Source organism: Salvia splendens, chromosome 1 (genome assembly GCF_004379255.2).
Source record: "Salvia splendens isolate huo1 chromosome 1, SspV2, whole genome shotgun sequence".
Classification (NCBI taxonomy): Eukaryota; Viridiplantae; Streptophyta; class Magnoliopsida; order Lamiales; family Lamiaceae; genus Salvia; species Salvia splendens.
The window spans coordinates 43511691-43526324 of NC_056032.1; the positions used below are offsets into that span (position 1 = coordinate 43511691).

Here is a 14634-nt window from a genome sequence, read left to right on the forward strand (position 1 = left end):
ATTCATTGAGATTTGCAAGCCCAATGTAGACGTGTGTTTGATTTTATGATGGAATTACATGTACAACACTAGAGTAACAAGAAAATTGTTGCCAAAATTCTAATCCAATTACCAAACAGCTTCCAACATGACCTTATCATAACTCGAAGTTGGAATACTTGTGTTACATCAATTAGGTCTGACAAGCTAATAGTATGGTGTTTAGCATTACTTTACTATTTTTAATGAAAATGAGGGCTAAAATCTTTTAGGCACAAGTTCACATCACCCCACCAATCATGGAAACTCAATGCTCAAACACATATTGCAATTATTGCAGCAATCTTGAAAACCTCAAACCCCTTTTAAACTACACCTCATTCAAGAAACATGAAACACACACACGCACACACATGTTTATATGTGTGGAGATATGCACTATATGGATGTAATAAGAGGTAAAATCAGCCCATATCAGGCCACAAATGTGCTTTTCAAGTCCAACATAGCAGCAAGTGGAGGGGTGGTGGAAAAGCCTAATTACAAACATTTAGTGCATCTTAAATCCAAAAGCAAGCAAATTAACATCACTTCTTAAAAAGAATCTCCTTTTGTTTGAATTAAAGGAGGAGGGAATGTCTGTTAACTTTGGGGAAAGCTCAGAGAAAAAGGTGCATGGCTGTGATCATGCAATGCATTTAGAAAACCATTGATAGCTTTTGTCGAAGAGAAAAAAAAAACCCTTTTACATTATTGGCCTCATTTACTCTCTTTTCTAGTACTACTACTTATTATGGAATTAATGTGAAACATGCTATATATATAAACTCAATAATACAAAGGAAGATTTAATCATGAGAGAGGCCAATCAAGATTCCCTCCATTTTGCAAAATCTTTATCCCAATAGGTAGAAAAAGCATTTTTGAGTTTGGAAAAAGCTCCTAATACGTAGTTGCAAATAGATATAAATGGATCCCACCATTGTCCCCCTTTCATGATTTCCAATGTCTACCACCATTACACAAAAAAAGCTTATAGCCAACATATCCATTTTTTTTCTCCATTTTCTTAGGGGGTATTGTTTTTTTCCCACTTCAAGAAAATCCATGTAACAACGCCTGAAGGAGCCTTCAGGCGTCGTTCCATGACGCAAAGGCCGGCAACTGGGCCGTGGTGAGCAGCACCGGCCTGAGCTGAGCGGTCGGGATCCACGCACCCATGTTGCTAGAGGGGCCCACGAACCTACTAGGGCCGTCCCCGTACCTATCGGGGCTAGCCTCCCTTGAGCTACTCAAGCTAGTAACTAAGGACGACGCGTTCGAGAAGTGGGGCGCCATGGTGCTGGTGGTTGACTCGTGCACCGCCCTCTGGCTCGTGTCGAGACCAATTAAATCGTGCAGGCCGGTGGAGAACGCGGGGCTTTGATAGCTCCCGAGATTCAAAGTCTTCACTTCAAGCGTGCCAACGCCAACACTCCCTTGATGCCCCTGCCCCTGCCCCGGGGCATCGTTGTAGGGCACCATCTTCCAATCACACGCGTTGGAAACATGCTCGCCCCGAGCAGCAACAGCAAGGGGAGGCGCCTCGCCTCCATGGCACTCCTCAACGGACGCGGAAGGCCTCCCCTCCTTGGTCCTCCGGGCCACCTCCCCAGTGGGCAGAGTGCTGCTGGCCATGATCTTCTCCACGTCGTACCGGGAAATGTCGAAGTTGGTGACCGCGTTCACTCCCCGGAACTTGATCGCCGCGATGTCGTAAGCCTCGGCCGCCTCCTCCTGCGTGCCTGCAAATAGCACCACATCAACAATTCAAATTTTACTACAAAAAAACAACTAATCAAGAATGTCTCACATTTGAAAAGACCTTTTCCATTTTTCTCTCTTTATCATTTTGTCTATTAATCCAAAAACAGCCTTGACAAAAGTGGAGTCCCACTAAAAATACAGTCAAAGTTACTGTGTGAATTCAGCCTTACCAAAAGCAATCACAACTCACTACTCAAAAGATAGAGCAGCAAAGAAAGACATGCAACAAATTTTCACACAAACAAATTTGTAAAAATCTCATTATTTCAAAATTGATTGAGATGATCAAACACAAAACTCTTACTGAATGTTCCAAGGTAGAGATCCTTGTTTCCAGCAACACGACCGATCCTCGCCTGCCATCTACCATGCTGGTGATGCCTGAAAACAACAAACAAACCCTAATTTAAGCATTTTTGCAACTCAAAGCTATAAAATAAGTTCAACATCACTCAAATCTACCTTGTTACACCTCTGTATATCGAAGCCCCCCTAGAAAAACCACTGCTTTTCCTGAAAATGGCAAGGTTGCTGTGAGATTTCAGACAAAACAATGTTTTTCAATATGTATGATTATGATAAGAAACACTATTCACCTTCTCAAGTGGGCGACATATTCTTGTCGGCTCATGTTCTTCATATCCTCGAGTTCTTGATGGTAGTTTTCGAGCTGCAGACGACAAATACATACATCAAAATCAAAGCTTTACCTCTAGAAATAGATAAAATGTGGTTTATAAAAATGGGAAAATGTAGTTTACCCCAAAATTGATGTGGGTAGAAGGGCCCCAGTATTTAAGAGCAGCAAGATCATAAGCTCTGGCAGCTTTGTCTTCCATATCATAACCACCTGCAAATTTATTTATTTCAACTATGCTAAGCTGGTAACTAAGTTTTGATCTTTTGTTTACATTTCTACTCCACTAAATTATGTAGTGAGTGAGTTAAATTCTTACCAAGATAGACTGAGCAGCAACAGCCAAATCCAGACATACAAGAGAGATTCATAACACAAACGTCAGATAATGAGCATGAAAATGAACTCCACGGTTAAAAAATAAAATAAAAATGATTAGTTATAATAAATTAAATGGTGTTTATTTTGGGACTAACCTTGTCTTCCTTTTCTGGTCTGCCCCTCCTTCTTGCAACTGTTATCCCACAAGTGAGCTTCATACCTACCCGTCCAACGATGTCTGCGGGGAACACAAATTAATTAATCAATCAATTAAAACCCATATAAAAAGATCATTTTTTAAAATGGAACGGACAAAACAAGAAAATGATGAGTCCTGACAAAACTCACACCAAATCTTGAACACAACAGTGAGAAAGAAAAATCCGCGGAAGCAATGATGATGTTGGTTTGCAAAAATAAAAATAAAAAAATGAAACCTTGTGACGCCTCTATACTGAGAAGTTCTCTGGCCAAATGTGTCAATGGACTTGCGATGGACAGTCTGCTTCTGCTGCTGCCCAAGCTTCTCCGCCCCTCTCTTCTTGCTTCCCATGGCCGCAGATTCGGTGATTTCAGCCGGTCGTGACGCCGTAATGCAGCTCGACTGCGAGCCCGGGCTCATCGACAAGCTGAGTGATTGGATTTCATTCGACCTCATGGCATTCTCCTCCCATGTTTTGAAGCTTTCCTCTTCTGGGATTTGGTGGTGTTGGTAGAAGGTGTAGTTGGAGAAGTAGTGGTTCTGGTGGGTGTAAAAATCCATGGCTTGGTTGGAGGCGGCGCCGAGGAAGTCTTCGAGTTTGGGCTGCGGGGGGACGGCGTGGGGGTGTGATCTGGAGAGGGCTTCCATGAGGCAGAGGGAGCCGTCGGATTTGAGGGGCATTACGGAGAGGGGGGCGTCGTCGATGGCGAAATTGGAGAGGTAGGCGGCGGCGGCGGAGGAGGTGGTGGTGGGAGGGGAGTGGGAGTGGGAGAAGTGGTGGTGGTGGGAGTTGGGCTCGATTTTCATGTGGGGAGAGAGGGAGAAGCCGAGCCAAGTGTTGATGTCGCCGTCGTCGTTGATGTCTTTCATTTTTCTCGAGATTGAATTTTTTTTGTTGGGTTTTACGTTTACTGGTTCACAATCATTCGGGAGAAAATGGAGTAATCATTTTATGATATTCCTCTCTCTCTCTCTCTCTATCTCTCTTTTTCTACACAAGCTTGAATCATCTCTTGTTATATACTTTGGCGGAGAAATAATCACAAACAAGAAATCTCGTGTTTCCGTTTCTCTAAATCGTTGGTTTCAAAGAAAACAAAAGGAATGAAGTTGAGCGAAGAAAAGTGTATGCTGGGAAATGGGTGGCATTCCTCTCTGCATTCCCATGGGGATCTGTGTATATATATTGTGTGTGTGTGTGAGAAAGATAAAGAGAGATGGTGTAAATCTATCAAGAATGTGACTTTTGCTTTAATTTTAGTTCTGATTTTATGTAAACAATTTGATTTGAGGAACTTTTAGGGTATCCACCTTAAGGTGGACACGCCCAATAGCCTCGCCCCAGTTTTTATTCATAGCCCCAATTTTGTTGTCCACAACCCTAAAATTCTATTTCCGCCACTATAGTGGACACCTCCAATAGCCTCCAAATTCCAAATACAAAATTCTACATTTTCCCCAGCGCGTCCTTGCCCCAAACGCGGCTATCCCGCGTCCGCCGCCCCAATAGCCCCCAAATGTTGTCCGCCCACCTTCCCCAATATAGCCGCCCGTCCACCGCCCCCAGACGCGGCTATAGCCGAGTCCTACCCATAGTGGACACTCTTACGGCCGTCCAGAACGTAATCACTTATCCGTCCCTTAATCGTCCCTTGAATTATTATTCATGGGTCTCACTGTACTTTTTTACTCCATCTCTTAATTAAGGGACGGAACCTGCAACCCTCCGTCCCTTAAGCGTCCATTAAATTACTATTCATTCAATTTCATTTTTTTTATTTTCAACCAAATTCAATTTAAAAAAACACACTTCATTAAAAATAAAATAAAATTACAACATAAAATAAAAATACAACTTAAAATTCAAAAAATAAAAAAAACACATAATTAAAATCTTAAAAAAATAAAAATGACATAATTTAAAATACAATTTAATAGAAAATAAAAAAAACTACTCCGCCGGCGAATCATCCACCGAAGGACATTGTACATGCCCCCAATCGCCGAACTCGTTGATGTCGAACCCGCCGGAGCCGCCACCGCCAGAGTTCCCATCGCCGGACATTTTGTGATGAGAGGTTAGATGAAAATTGGAGAAGAAATGGAGATGATTTGGGAAGAATAGATGTGTAGTTGTGTGTGAAATGAGGATGAATTAGGAGTATTTATAGAGTAAAAAAAACTTAAAAAATTAAAAAAAGGAAAAACGGTAATATTACAGTTTTAATTTTTTAATTTTTTTATTTATTTAGAATTTTTAAAAAAAATGATTTATTGCGTCGGCGTGACGATGCCCACTCGCGGGCCGACGAGTGGCCGTCACGCATGGCGCTGGAGCGCGCCACGTCGCCTCGGCGCGTGGCGAGACGTCTCGCCATTCGTCACAGCGGGACGGAACGCGGAACGAGCTAGGGACGAGACGGAGCGCTGCAACGCGTCACGCCGCCGTCCCGTCCCTTAGTGACGGAATGAGGGCCACCTGCGTGACGCGTTGCGGGTGGCCTAAACCCTAACTTAAAACCCTACATAAGTGATAAATAATTAACAAAAGGATGTATAGTTAAATAGTGGTAAATCATAAAAGAGTCCAATTTTGATTTCATCTTATAGTACAGTACTTTTTAAAATTAGAATAATATATCGCGAAACAAGAAATTTTCTCACTCATCACATCATTCCATATTCCTATGAACTACGTACGCGTTGATATGATTAACAACTTGAAACGCGTTAACAAAACGATATTGGACAAAACGACATCATTTAATTAAGTTTGAAAAGAGGTTCTTGCGTTCACATATTTTAAAAGCAGGCCCGTCCCTTGGCCCGTGCGGCCTGTGCGACCGCACATGACCTCCAATTTTCAGGGGCCTCTGAAATATTTCAGCTCATATACATGTATTCCTATTTTTTCAGCCCAACAAAGCTATATTTTTTGTATAGCAACGCACAGGCCTTTTTCTAGCACCGTGACTTCAATTCTGATCGGTTTCTTTTCCCGATCGTAGACCTGGGAGCCGCATGTTCGTGTTCGGTGTTCCTCATCGACAAACGCCGCAACAGGGACCAGCTCACCAGAGCCATCGTTGATCGCTTCTGCAGCGCCTGCCATCGTCGGCCATTGCGATTGGGAGCAGCGCAAACGCATCAATTTGTCTTTTTTTCTATAGTATATTTCTTTAAAATGTATTGTCTTTTTTTCTTTAATTATCATATAGCTTTAAAATGCATTGTCTTTTTTTCTATAGTGATAAGCCTCATTTTAGATTTTTACACAGGGCCTCAGATTTTGTCGGGACGGCCCTGTTTAAAAGGTTTACGTTGTCATAGCAGCATATAATTTGTTAACAATGGAGTGATGAGGTGATTGATAAAATTTCTAACTTTTGCGATTTATATTTTAGATTTAACGAGGATGGTATGAATTAAAAAATTAATCATCTTTCATGATTTATTTGACAATTTTCTCTAAACAAAACCCGTATTAAATATGCTCATCTTTTAGCTTCTACTCTGTACTTTATTATATTCACTTAATTATTAAACATCAATTTTTTTATGTACCTAAAATAAATGGGTCAAGTAATTTGAGATGGAAGGGCTAATTAAGGAGTACTACTAGTATAATTTATCTATTTCAGCAAATGTTAGTATTTGATTTCTTAAATTTGTAATTAGAATGTGTTTATTTGGTTATGGACTTATACATAGTATAGTGATAAAAACTTTCGGAATTTGGCAACTAATAGTACTCCACATTTTAATTCATAGTACTGTATAAACCAAGTGCTTTCTATAAGTAGAATGTCGGTATATATAGGGTTTTGATCTATTCAAAACTAGATTTAAATACATAAACGCAGAACAATATCATACGTAGGGCACTTTTAGGTCATAGTTAGTTAATTTTTAGGTCATGCTAGCATGGCATTAAACACAAATATTATAATATAATCTAAAATTGCTTAATTATGACCTTCCGTATTTTTGGTTAATTATTGATCATTAGATCATCTAATCCTAGGGCCAAGATTTGGGGTGCATTTCTAGATTTAAATGCATTTTTATTTTGATCATCTCCCTATATATATATATATATATATATATATATATATATATATATATATATATAGAGGTTCATGATCAATTGAGATTTTTTAAGCTAATTAAGAAATGAGATGCAATCTCAGCCACTCATTTTTATTAAATGAGTGGTCCAGAATTTGCCACATGAAAAATATTTTTAAATTAACTAATTATAAAAGGGCTGAATGGTAATTTCAATTCTTAATTAATTATAAACAGTCATCCTCCCAACCCCTCTCTCCGTCTCCCACTCTATTTCTCTCTCAATTTCCTCTCGGCTGCTGCCATCTCTCTCCAGCTCCAATTTGTAGCGCTCGCCGGTGCTACTGACCGTGCAGCCTATCGCCACCATCAATCGTCTTCGTCGATCATCAATCAAGCCAGAGACGACGGCGCCTCCAGACACGCCCTCTCTCTCTCTCGCGGTTTAACGTCGCCGCTGTTCACCGCGCTTCGCCGCTCCTGCTGCACGAAGCTCCGAACAGCCTTCGCTTCTCACGTCGTCGCTTCGCCGGAAGCTTAATTGTTGATTCGAGTATGGATTTGGAGGTATTAGGAAAAATGGGGAAAGGATGTGTGAGATAGAGAGAGGAAACGCCGGTAGATCTCCGGCAAAACCAGATGGCGATGGTGAGGCAGCGAAGGAAACGCCATTGTATTCTCTTCAAGCTAGGGTTCCTAATTTGGGAAATTGGAAAGAATATGAAGTGATAAGAGGAGAAATGGAGGAGGAGAAGAAAAAAAGGGGCGAGCTCCGGCGACGCCGGAAAGATGGCGAACTCGCCGGAGAGGAATTTGAGGGGCGAGAGGGAGAGAGAGCCGAGAGAACTTGCTATTGTTCTTCAATTACGGAGTGGAAGAGACTTTGGGGAGGAAATTCACGATGAAGAAGGCATTAAAATGAGGGGATGCCTTCTTTTCTATTATTGGACAACTTTAATTGTTTGGTTTGGGCCTTAGTAAATTAAATAAGTGTAGCGGAATCAGCTATCGATACGTGAATTATTAGTGTTATTTTTAGTTGTTGACATTTTAATACGAGTTGTTGACATTTGATATTCTCGCTATTGATATGTGAATTATAAGTGTTGTTTTTTAGTTGTTGACATTTTAATACGAGTTGTTGACATTTGATATTCTCGTTATTGATATGTGAATTGTAAGTGTTATTTTTTAGTTGTTGACATTTTATTACGAGTTGTTGACATTTGATATTCTGGCTATTGAAATGAAATGACACTTATACCCCCGTGTTGACATAATGTGATAGCTGTTGACATTTAGTTAATCTTGTGGATTAGTGGTTGATATTGCATCTCATTTCTCAATTTAGCTAAATAATCTCAACCTAACAGGACCCTATATATATATATATATATATATGGGAGCGTTATTCACCTTTTCACATCTTAGATCTTTTTTCCTTCTTAATATTACGCATTAGATCTAAGGCATCAACGGATCAGATTGATTCTATAAAACTGGTTCCGTGTTGCATTATAGAAGGTGGTTGTATGCATTACAAGGTTATTATTGACATTTGACGGAAAAGTAACTGCCACATTTTGGTATCTGCGAATAATGCACCACATGGTCACGAGTAATGCATATAATTGACTATATAATGCACAATATGTGAACTGCAATGCATACGAATAAGATGTACCATGTTATGATGTTTGGACACACGTTTCTTGTTTCCCCTAAGGGTTTAATAAGCTTAGGGGCTAGGGTATAGTACGTAGACATGTATGTAATCTTCACATGGTAACGAGTAATGGATATAATTGACTATATAATGCACAATTTGTGAACTGCAATGCATACGAACAAGATGTGCTGTGTTATGATGTTTGACACACGTTTCTTGTTTCCCCTAAGGGTTTAATAAGCTTAGGGGCTAGGGTATAGTACGTACGCATTAATAACAAATTATAAAACGATACGAATAATTCACCAAATTGTCACGAGTAATGGATGTTATTAACTATATAATGCACAATATGTGAACTGCAATGCATACGAATAAGATGTACCATGTTATGATGTTTGACACACGTTTCTTGTTTCCCCTAAGGGTTTAATAAGTTTAGGGGCTAGGGTATAGTACGTAGACATTACTAACAAATTGTTGTTATTGGAATATACGTATGTGCATTATTTGGTTTAGGCAGTGCATTATGTAGCTGTTAATTGTCATTATCTCAGTATATTATGCATTATTAGAGGTATTGTGTATATGGGTTAATCAACGGATTGAAGATTACATACGTGCATTTAGTAATGTCTACGTACTATACCCTAGCCCCTAAGCTTATTAAACTCTTAGGGGAAACAAGATTAAACGTGTGTCAAACATCATAACATGGTACATCTTATTCGTATGCATTGCAGTTCACATATTGTGCATTATATAGTTAATAACATCCATTACTCGTGACAATTTGGTGAATTATTCGTATCGTTTTATAATTTGTTATTAATGCGTACGTACTATACCCTAGCCCCTAAGCTTATTAAACCCTTAGGGGAAACAAGAAACGTGTGTCAAACATCATAACACAGCACATCTTGTTCGTATGCATTGCAGTTCACAAATTGTGCATTATATAGTCAAATATATTCATTACTCGTTACCATGTGAAGATTACATACATGTCTACGTACTATACCCTATCCCCTAAGCTTATTAAATCCTTAGGGGAAACAAGAAACGTGTGTCAAACATCATAACACAACACATCTTGTTCGTATGCATTGCAGTTCACATATTGTGCATTATATAGGCAATTATATGCATTACTCGTGACCATGTGGTGCATTATTCGTAGCGGTTTCCAGCCATTATTAGATTACTATTGTACCCTCATAATGCACAAAATAGGACAAATAATGCAACACATGATTAATTATCCAATGTTGATCTTGACCGTACATTTCTCTAATCTAATGGCTGATATTAAGAAGGAAAAAGGAGGAAATATAGGAAAAGGAAATGAATACATCCCTCTATATATATATATATATATTGATTTTATTCGCATTTACATACCACCATTTGAGTTGGATAAATTATGTACCATGCAAAGTCGAAATTTTTGTTACATTAATAATGCGTTAGTAATTTTTCTTTTCTATCAGATCTGTGAAATCGTTTTTAAGAAAAGATAAATTTATTTATAAAACTTATGGATGGGGATGACAGGGATGTCAATGTAATCCGAACCCGCGGGCCAGCCCGAATAACCCGATAAAAATACAGGGTTAGGGTTGTAATTTCGCAGCCCGAATTTAAAATCGGGCCATTCGGGCTGACCCATTCGGGTTGTCGGGTTAGGCGGGCTGACCCGTTCGGGTTACGGGTTGGCCCGTCGGGTTGAAGGCTTCTGCACAACGAGCAGTTTTTGTAACGGTCATAACTTTCTCTACAAAGCTCCGATTGAGGCGTGCAATATATCCACACGAAGCTCTTTCGAAGACGAAGAGAATGATATGTATTAGAGGTTTATTAGACTTCAAAATCGCGAGAAACATTGACTCAAACAAGGCTGCTGCACATCCACATATTTTGTGTACATTTTCTAATCAATTTTCCATCATTTCTCAACAAACATATAAACATACAAAAATATAGAAATATAATTAAAATCATCCAAGACAACCCTCTAAAACCATGCAAAATCCAAATACGTAAACCGACTATAAAAGACCACGAAAAAAATCACCATGTGGTTCATGGATTCATAAATACTCGTATATAAAAGCTTTCTTTTAGTATATTTCCAATATAATAGTGCAAAGTGTTTTGATGTCGCTTCGTCATTGAATTATGCGTATTTTGATTATTCTTAAAACAAAGATAAATTATTATTTGACTTATATACAGCTGGAATAAATTAAATTTGACCAATCATAATTCAAGAAAACTTAGAGTTACTCCAATTTGCTAGCATCTTGATAATTCACTCTTTAACAATTCAAAATATTTTTGTTACATCTACGATGCACCTCTCACGTTATGAAAAATTTATTTAATTTTCTACGAATTGATTTATGTTTGAATTTTGAAACAAAGTGTTGATTTATATTTTAAATACATAAACATACTATTTATAGATATTTTGTAAATAATTATGTAATGAATAAGTTTTTTAAATTTAAATAACTTAATCTTTTTTAAAAATATTAAAGAAAATTAAAAATATGTATTTCATTGTTGAATGATTAATTAAAAATATGTATATATTTAAAGAAAATTTAAAATACATATTATTTTTTGAAAATATTAAAAGAATTAAAAATACGCATTGGCCCGAATAACCCGGTGGGTTAGCCCGAAACCCGAAGGGTTAGGGTTAGGGTCGAACTTTTATAACCCGAAAAAATCATAACCCGAATAGCCCGTACCCGAATGGCCCGACAACCCGAACGGGTTGGCCCGAACCCGAACGGGTTGGCCCGATTGACATCCCTAGATGTAGGATAAAATAAGAGCATCCACAGTGGAGGATGTCTCGCCGGACGTCGGACCGGCATGCCTGACATCCGCACGGGACGTCCGCCATTGGGCGAGGGAGGGGCAGACGCGGACGTCGGCTGCGGACACCGCATATCCGCGGCTTTCCGGGAAGTCTATCGTGACGTCCGCCATTGCGGTGCCACGACGGACTTCCCGGTGGATGTCCCGATTTTTTAATTTTTTTTGTGGATGTCCGTCGAGATGTCCTTGGGGATGTTCCCTATTGTGCAATGGGATGTACTTATGACGTGGTAGTGCAGTGTGAGGTCCTTATGACGATGTAAAATGTGTTTTTGGGAAATCCGCCGGAACATCCGACAAAATTCGGATGCTCTAAATGCATAGTATTGGGAATTAGCTAGATCTGAAAACTAGGGGTAAGGTCTGAAAATAGAATTAATTGCTAGGGTCTGAAAATAGAATTATACAGAAAAAGCTGTTCCAAGAAATTCCTTGCAGTGCAGCCATATATATACAGACATAATAAATTAAATTGAGTTAATAAACATCTTATAAATGTTTCTAAAATCTTGACATTTGCTAGCTGTAAAATACTACTCCTAGTACTAAGGTTATAAAAAAAGTCTATACTGCTAGTTTGAAAAGAGAAAATTATTTCTTCTTTCATGATTACTTTAGATCATGTAAGATCCACAATTTAGATTTATTTTTAATTAATTAATACTCTTATTTTACAAATAAAAATTATTTTCATTACACTATTTAAGTAAGAGAGAAAGGGGGAGAAGAAATAGATAGATTTGATGGGTATGGGGCAGTAGATGTGGGCATCAAGTCATTTCATGCAGACAGCTTTAAATGTACCATCTTCAACAATGGTGGTAAGATCTGTTGTTACTATCTTCCTCCATTGAATGTCTGTTGTTTAAATATGGATAAATTTCAGACCCTTCAACTAGATTTTCCAAACTCTGGGTAATTTCTATTTAAGATAGCAATTACCTTAGTAAATCTAGTAAAAAAACATTTACATTGTCAGAATTTCAAATCTAGCAGCTCTTTGCAATATAAAAATAAAATTTTAGACACCAGTATTAAAAATTGTTTATTTTTAAGTAACAAATTTAGTTAACCCTTCGGTGTTTTGGACTTTTGGTAGAAGGGCTAATTAGGGTTTTAACAATTTTGGTTGGTTTGTCAAATTACTACGTACTCCTATAACTTTCTTTTAATAATATACTCCCTCCGTCCCGCGATAGGATAAAAAAAACTAGATTGAATAAATTATTTGAACGTGAGCCTCACTTATATACATTAATTTTATAATAAAATAAGACCTACTTACTGTTTATGATAAAAGTGAAATAGAAGTCTTATCATGAGATGGATCGAAATGACAAAATATGACTCTTGTTGTAAGATGGAGGAAGTAAATACTATTCAAATAAGTACTATACGTCATATTTTGCCCATCTATCATTAAATATTTCACATTACTATTTTGAGATATCCATTTATTAATTTGTGTCATTCACATTGACTAGTAGTATTTTTTATAAATATACTCCACAATCTAAAAAATCCAAGTACCATGTCGTTATTTGCCTCACATTAATTATTTCAAATAGACTAATGATAATTTGATATCACTTTTTAAATCATGCACATGGTCGTTTTCTTCCTAACAATTTATTGTTATTAATGAAAAACATAGGCAACCACCCTCGTTAAAATAAAAACTAAGAACATGTGGAACATTTATGAATTTACTTGAAAAAGTTAATATGAATTCAAAATAATTATTTTTGCCACTTATAAGTTATAGGATACCAACCCAATATCACAAATTTATTCAACAAAGTGGTTAATCCACAATATATTTCCATGAACACGCTTGAAACGTTTCCTAATTTTTATTATCAGTGGTATTTTAATTTTTGTCAACTTATTTATTAAAAAATACAAAAACTCGTACTCTCAACTAATTTTCTTTTCATCTAAATATCATTAATATTTGTTTATTTCGATTTGTAACCCTAAATGTGTAGTACTTTTTGCAAAATGAAGATATGTGTTAACTGCAAAGACAATAAACGTCGTGTATATACAACTAGGTCGACATCGCGGTATCAATCAATTAAATATCAAACCAAGAAATAAAATTATTTTACGTAATATATTGAGGAAAATGGGAGTGGTTCGTATATATATTAGTCAACATGACAAAAGGAAAAAGTGGGTGTCTCAAATATTCCCTAAATGATGATCATAGGGCCCTCTAAAATCACAATGCTTTTGGCCATATATATTGAATTATATTATTTCTATATAGTTTCTAGTCTTATGGATGTGGTTATTAACTATTTAACACAATTATTAATTTTATTAAATTATAATATAATGCAAATAGTTAGGTCACGTATACTCTATAATTCTAACACCTTTAATCTTTGTATGAGTAATACTATTTGTTTGTATTATGATTGCTTACTAAAACATCGTGATGTAAAAATATTAATATTGCATATTCCCATAAAACTTGATTTTTTATCCCTAAAAACTATTCTTTACACCAATAATTCGACACTCACATAAGACTTAAACGTTGTTACTAGTAAAAATATAAAATCTCAAAAAATAATTATGATGCGTGGGAGGATTTTTTGCATGGACAAGTACATGAAAAAGAGTTTTAAGGAGACATATATTCAAACGTAAATGATTTGGTTTGGATGTTGAATGAAAAATAATTAGTTTTTTAGGAGGGAAAATGCGAAGTGACAACAGTAGTAATGCTAAAGAAAAAGGGCCTCTTTTTGATTATATGACAATAATGACTGAATCCACCAATTTACAAACACCCAAAAAGAAAAGGAAAAAAGAAAAAGATATTCCATTATCTACAAAACCAAATTATGAGCATATGCCCCAGCACAAAAGCAGCTGATCAAAACAACTTTTTTCATCACACTTTCACTATAATTTTCCACAATAATACTAGTGGTTTCATTTCAAAGAATTTTGGTAGAGTTATATTGCCATCAGAATAAATATGTGTCTGGATATTTTGATCAGATGATGTAACACCTTGTTTTCGTATGATAGATGTCTTAGCTAGTAGTG

General features: G+C 37.1%; 1 protein-coding gene across 1 annotated transcript; it reads right to left on the reverse strand.

Annotated features, from left to right (window-relative positions):
* Positions 1-811: 811 nt before the first annotated feature.
* On the reverse strand, positions 812-4171 carry LOC121754067 (AP2-like ethylene-responsive transcription factor CRL5). Its single transcript, XM_042149405.1, has 8 exons — positions 3181-4171; positions 2899-2981; positions 2742-2750; positions 2547-2635; positions 2382-2455; positions 2248-2298; positions 2090-2166; positions 812-1763 (listed from the first exon to the last, which is right to left on the reverse strand). Exons 1-8 carry the CDS (start codon positions 3813-3815, stop codon positions 1111-1113), a joined length of 1671 nt encoding a protein of 556 aa, XP_042005339.1. The 5' UTR covers positions 3816-4171; the 3' UTR covers positions 812-1110.
* Between the last annotated feature and the right edge of the window lie 10463 nt (positions 4172-14634).

Bases quoted from the DNA above. Each gene is read 5' to 3' on its own strand.
- LOC121754067 (XM_042149405.1), bottom strand. From the start codon at position 3,815: ATGAAAGACATCAACGACGACGGCGACATCAACACTTGGCTCGGCTTC. The intron at 2,982-3,180 runs GTTTCATTTTTT...TGTTCCCCGCAG, and splicing joins CAGTATAGAGGCGTCACAAG to ACATCGTTGGACGGGTAGGT. The intron at 2,167-2,247 runs GTAGATTTGAGT...TGTTGTTTTCAG, and splicing joins ATATACAGAGGTGTAACAAG to GCATCACCAGCATGGTAGAT.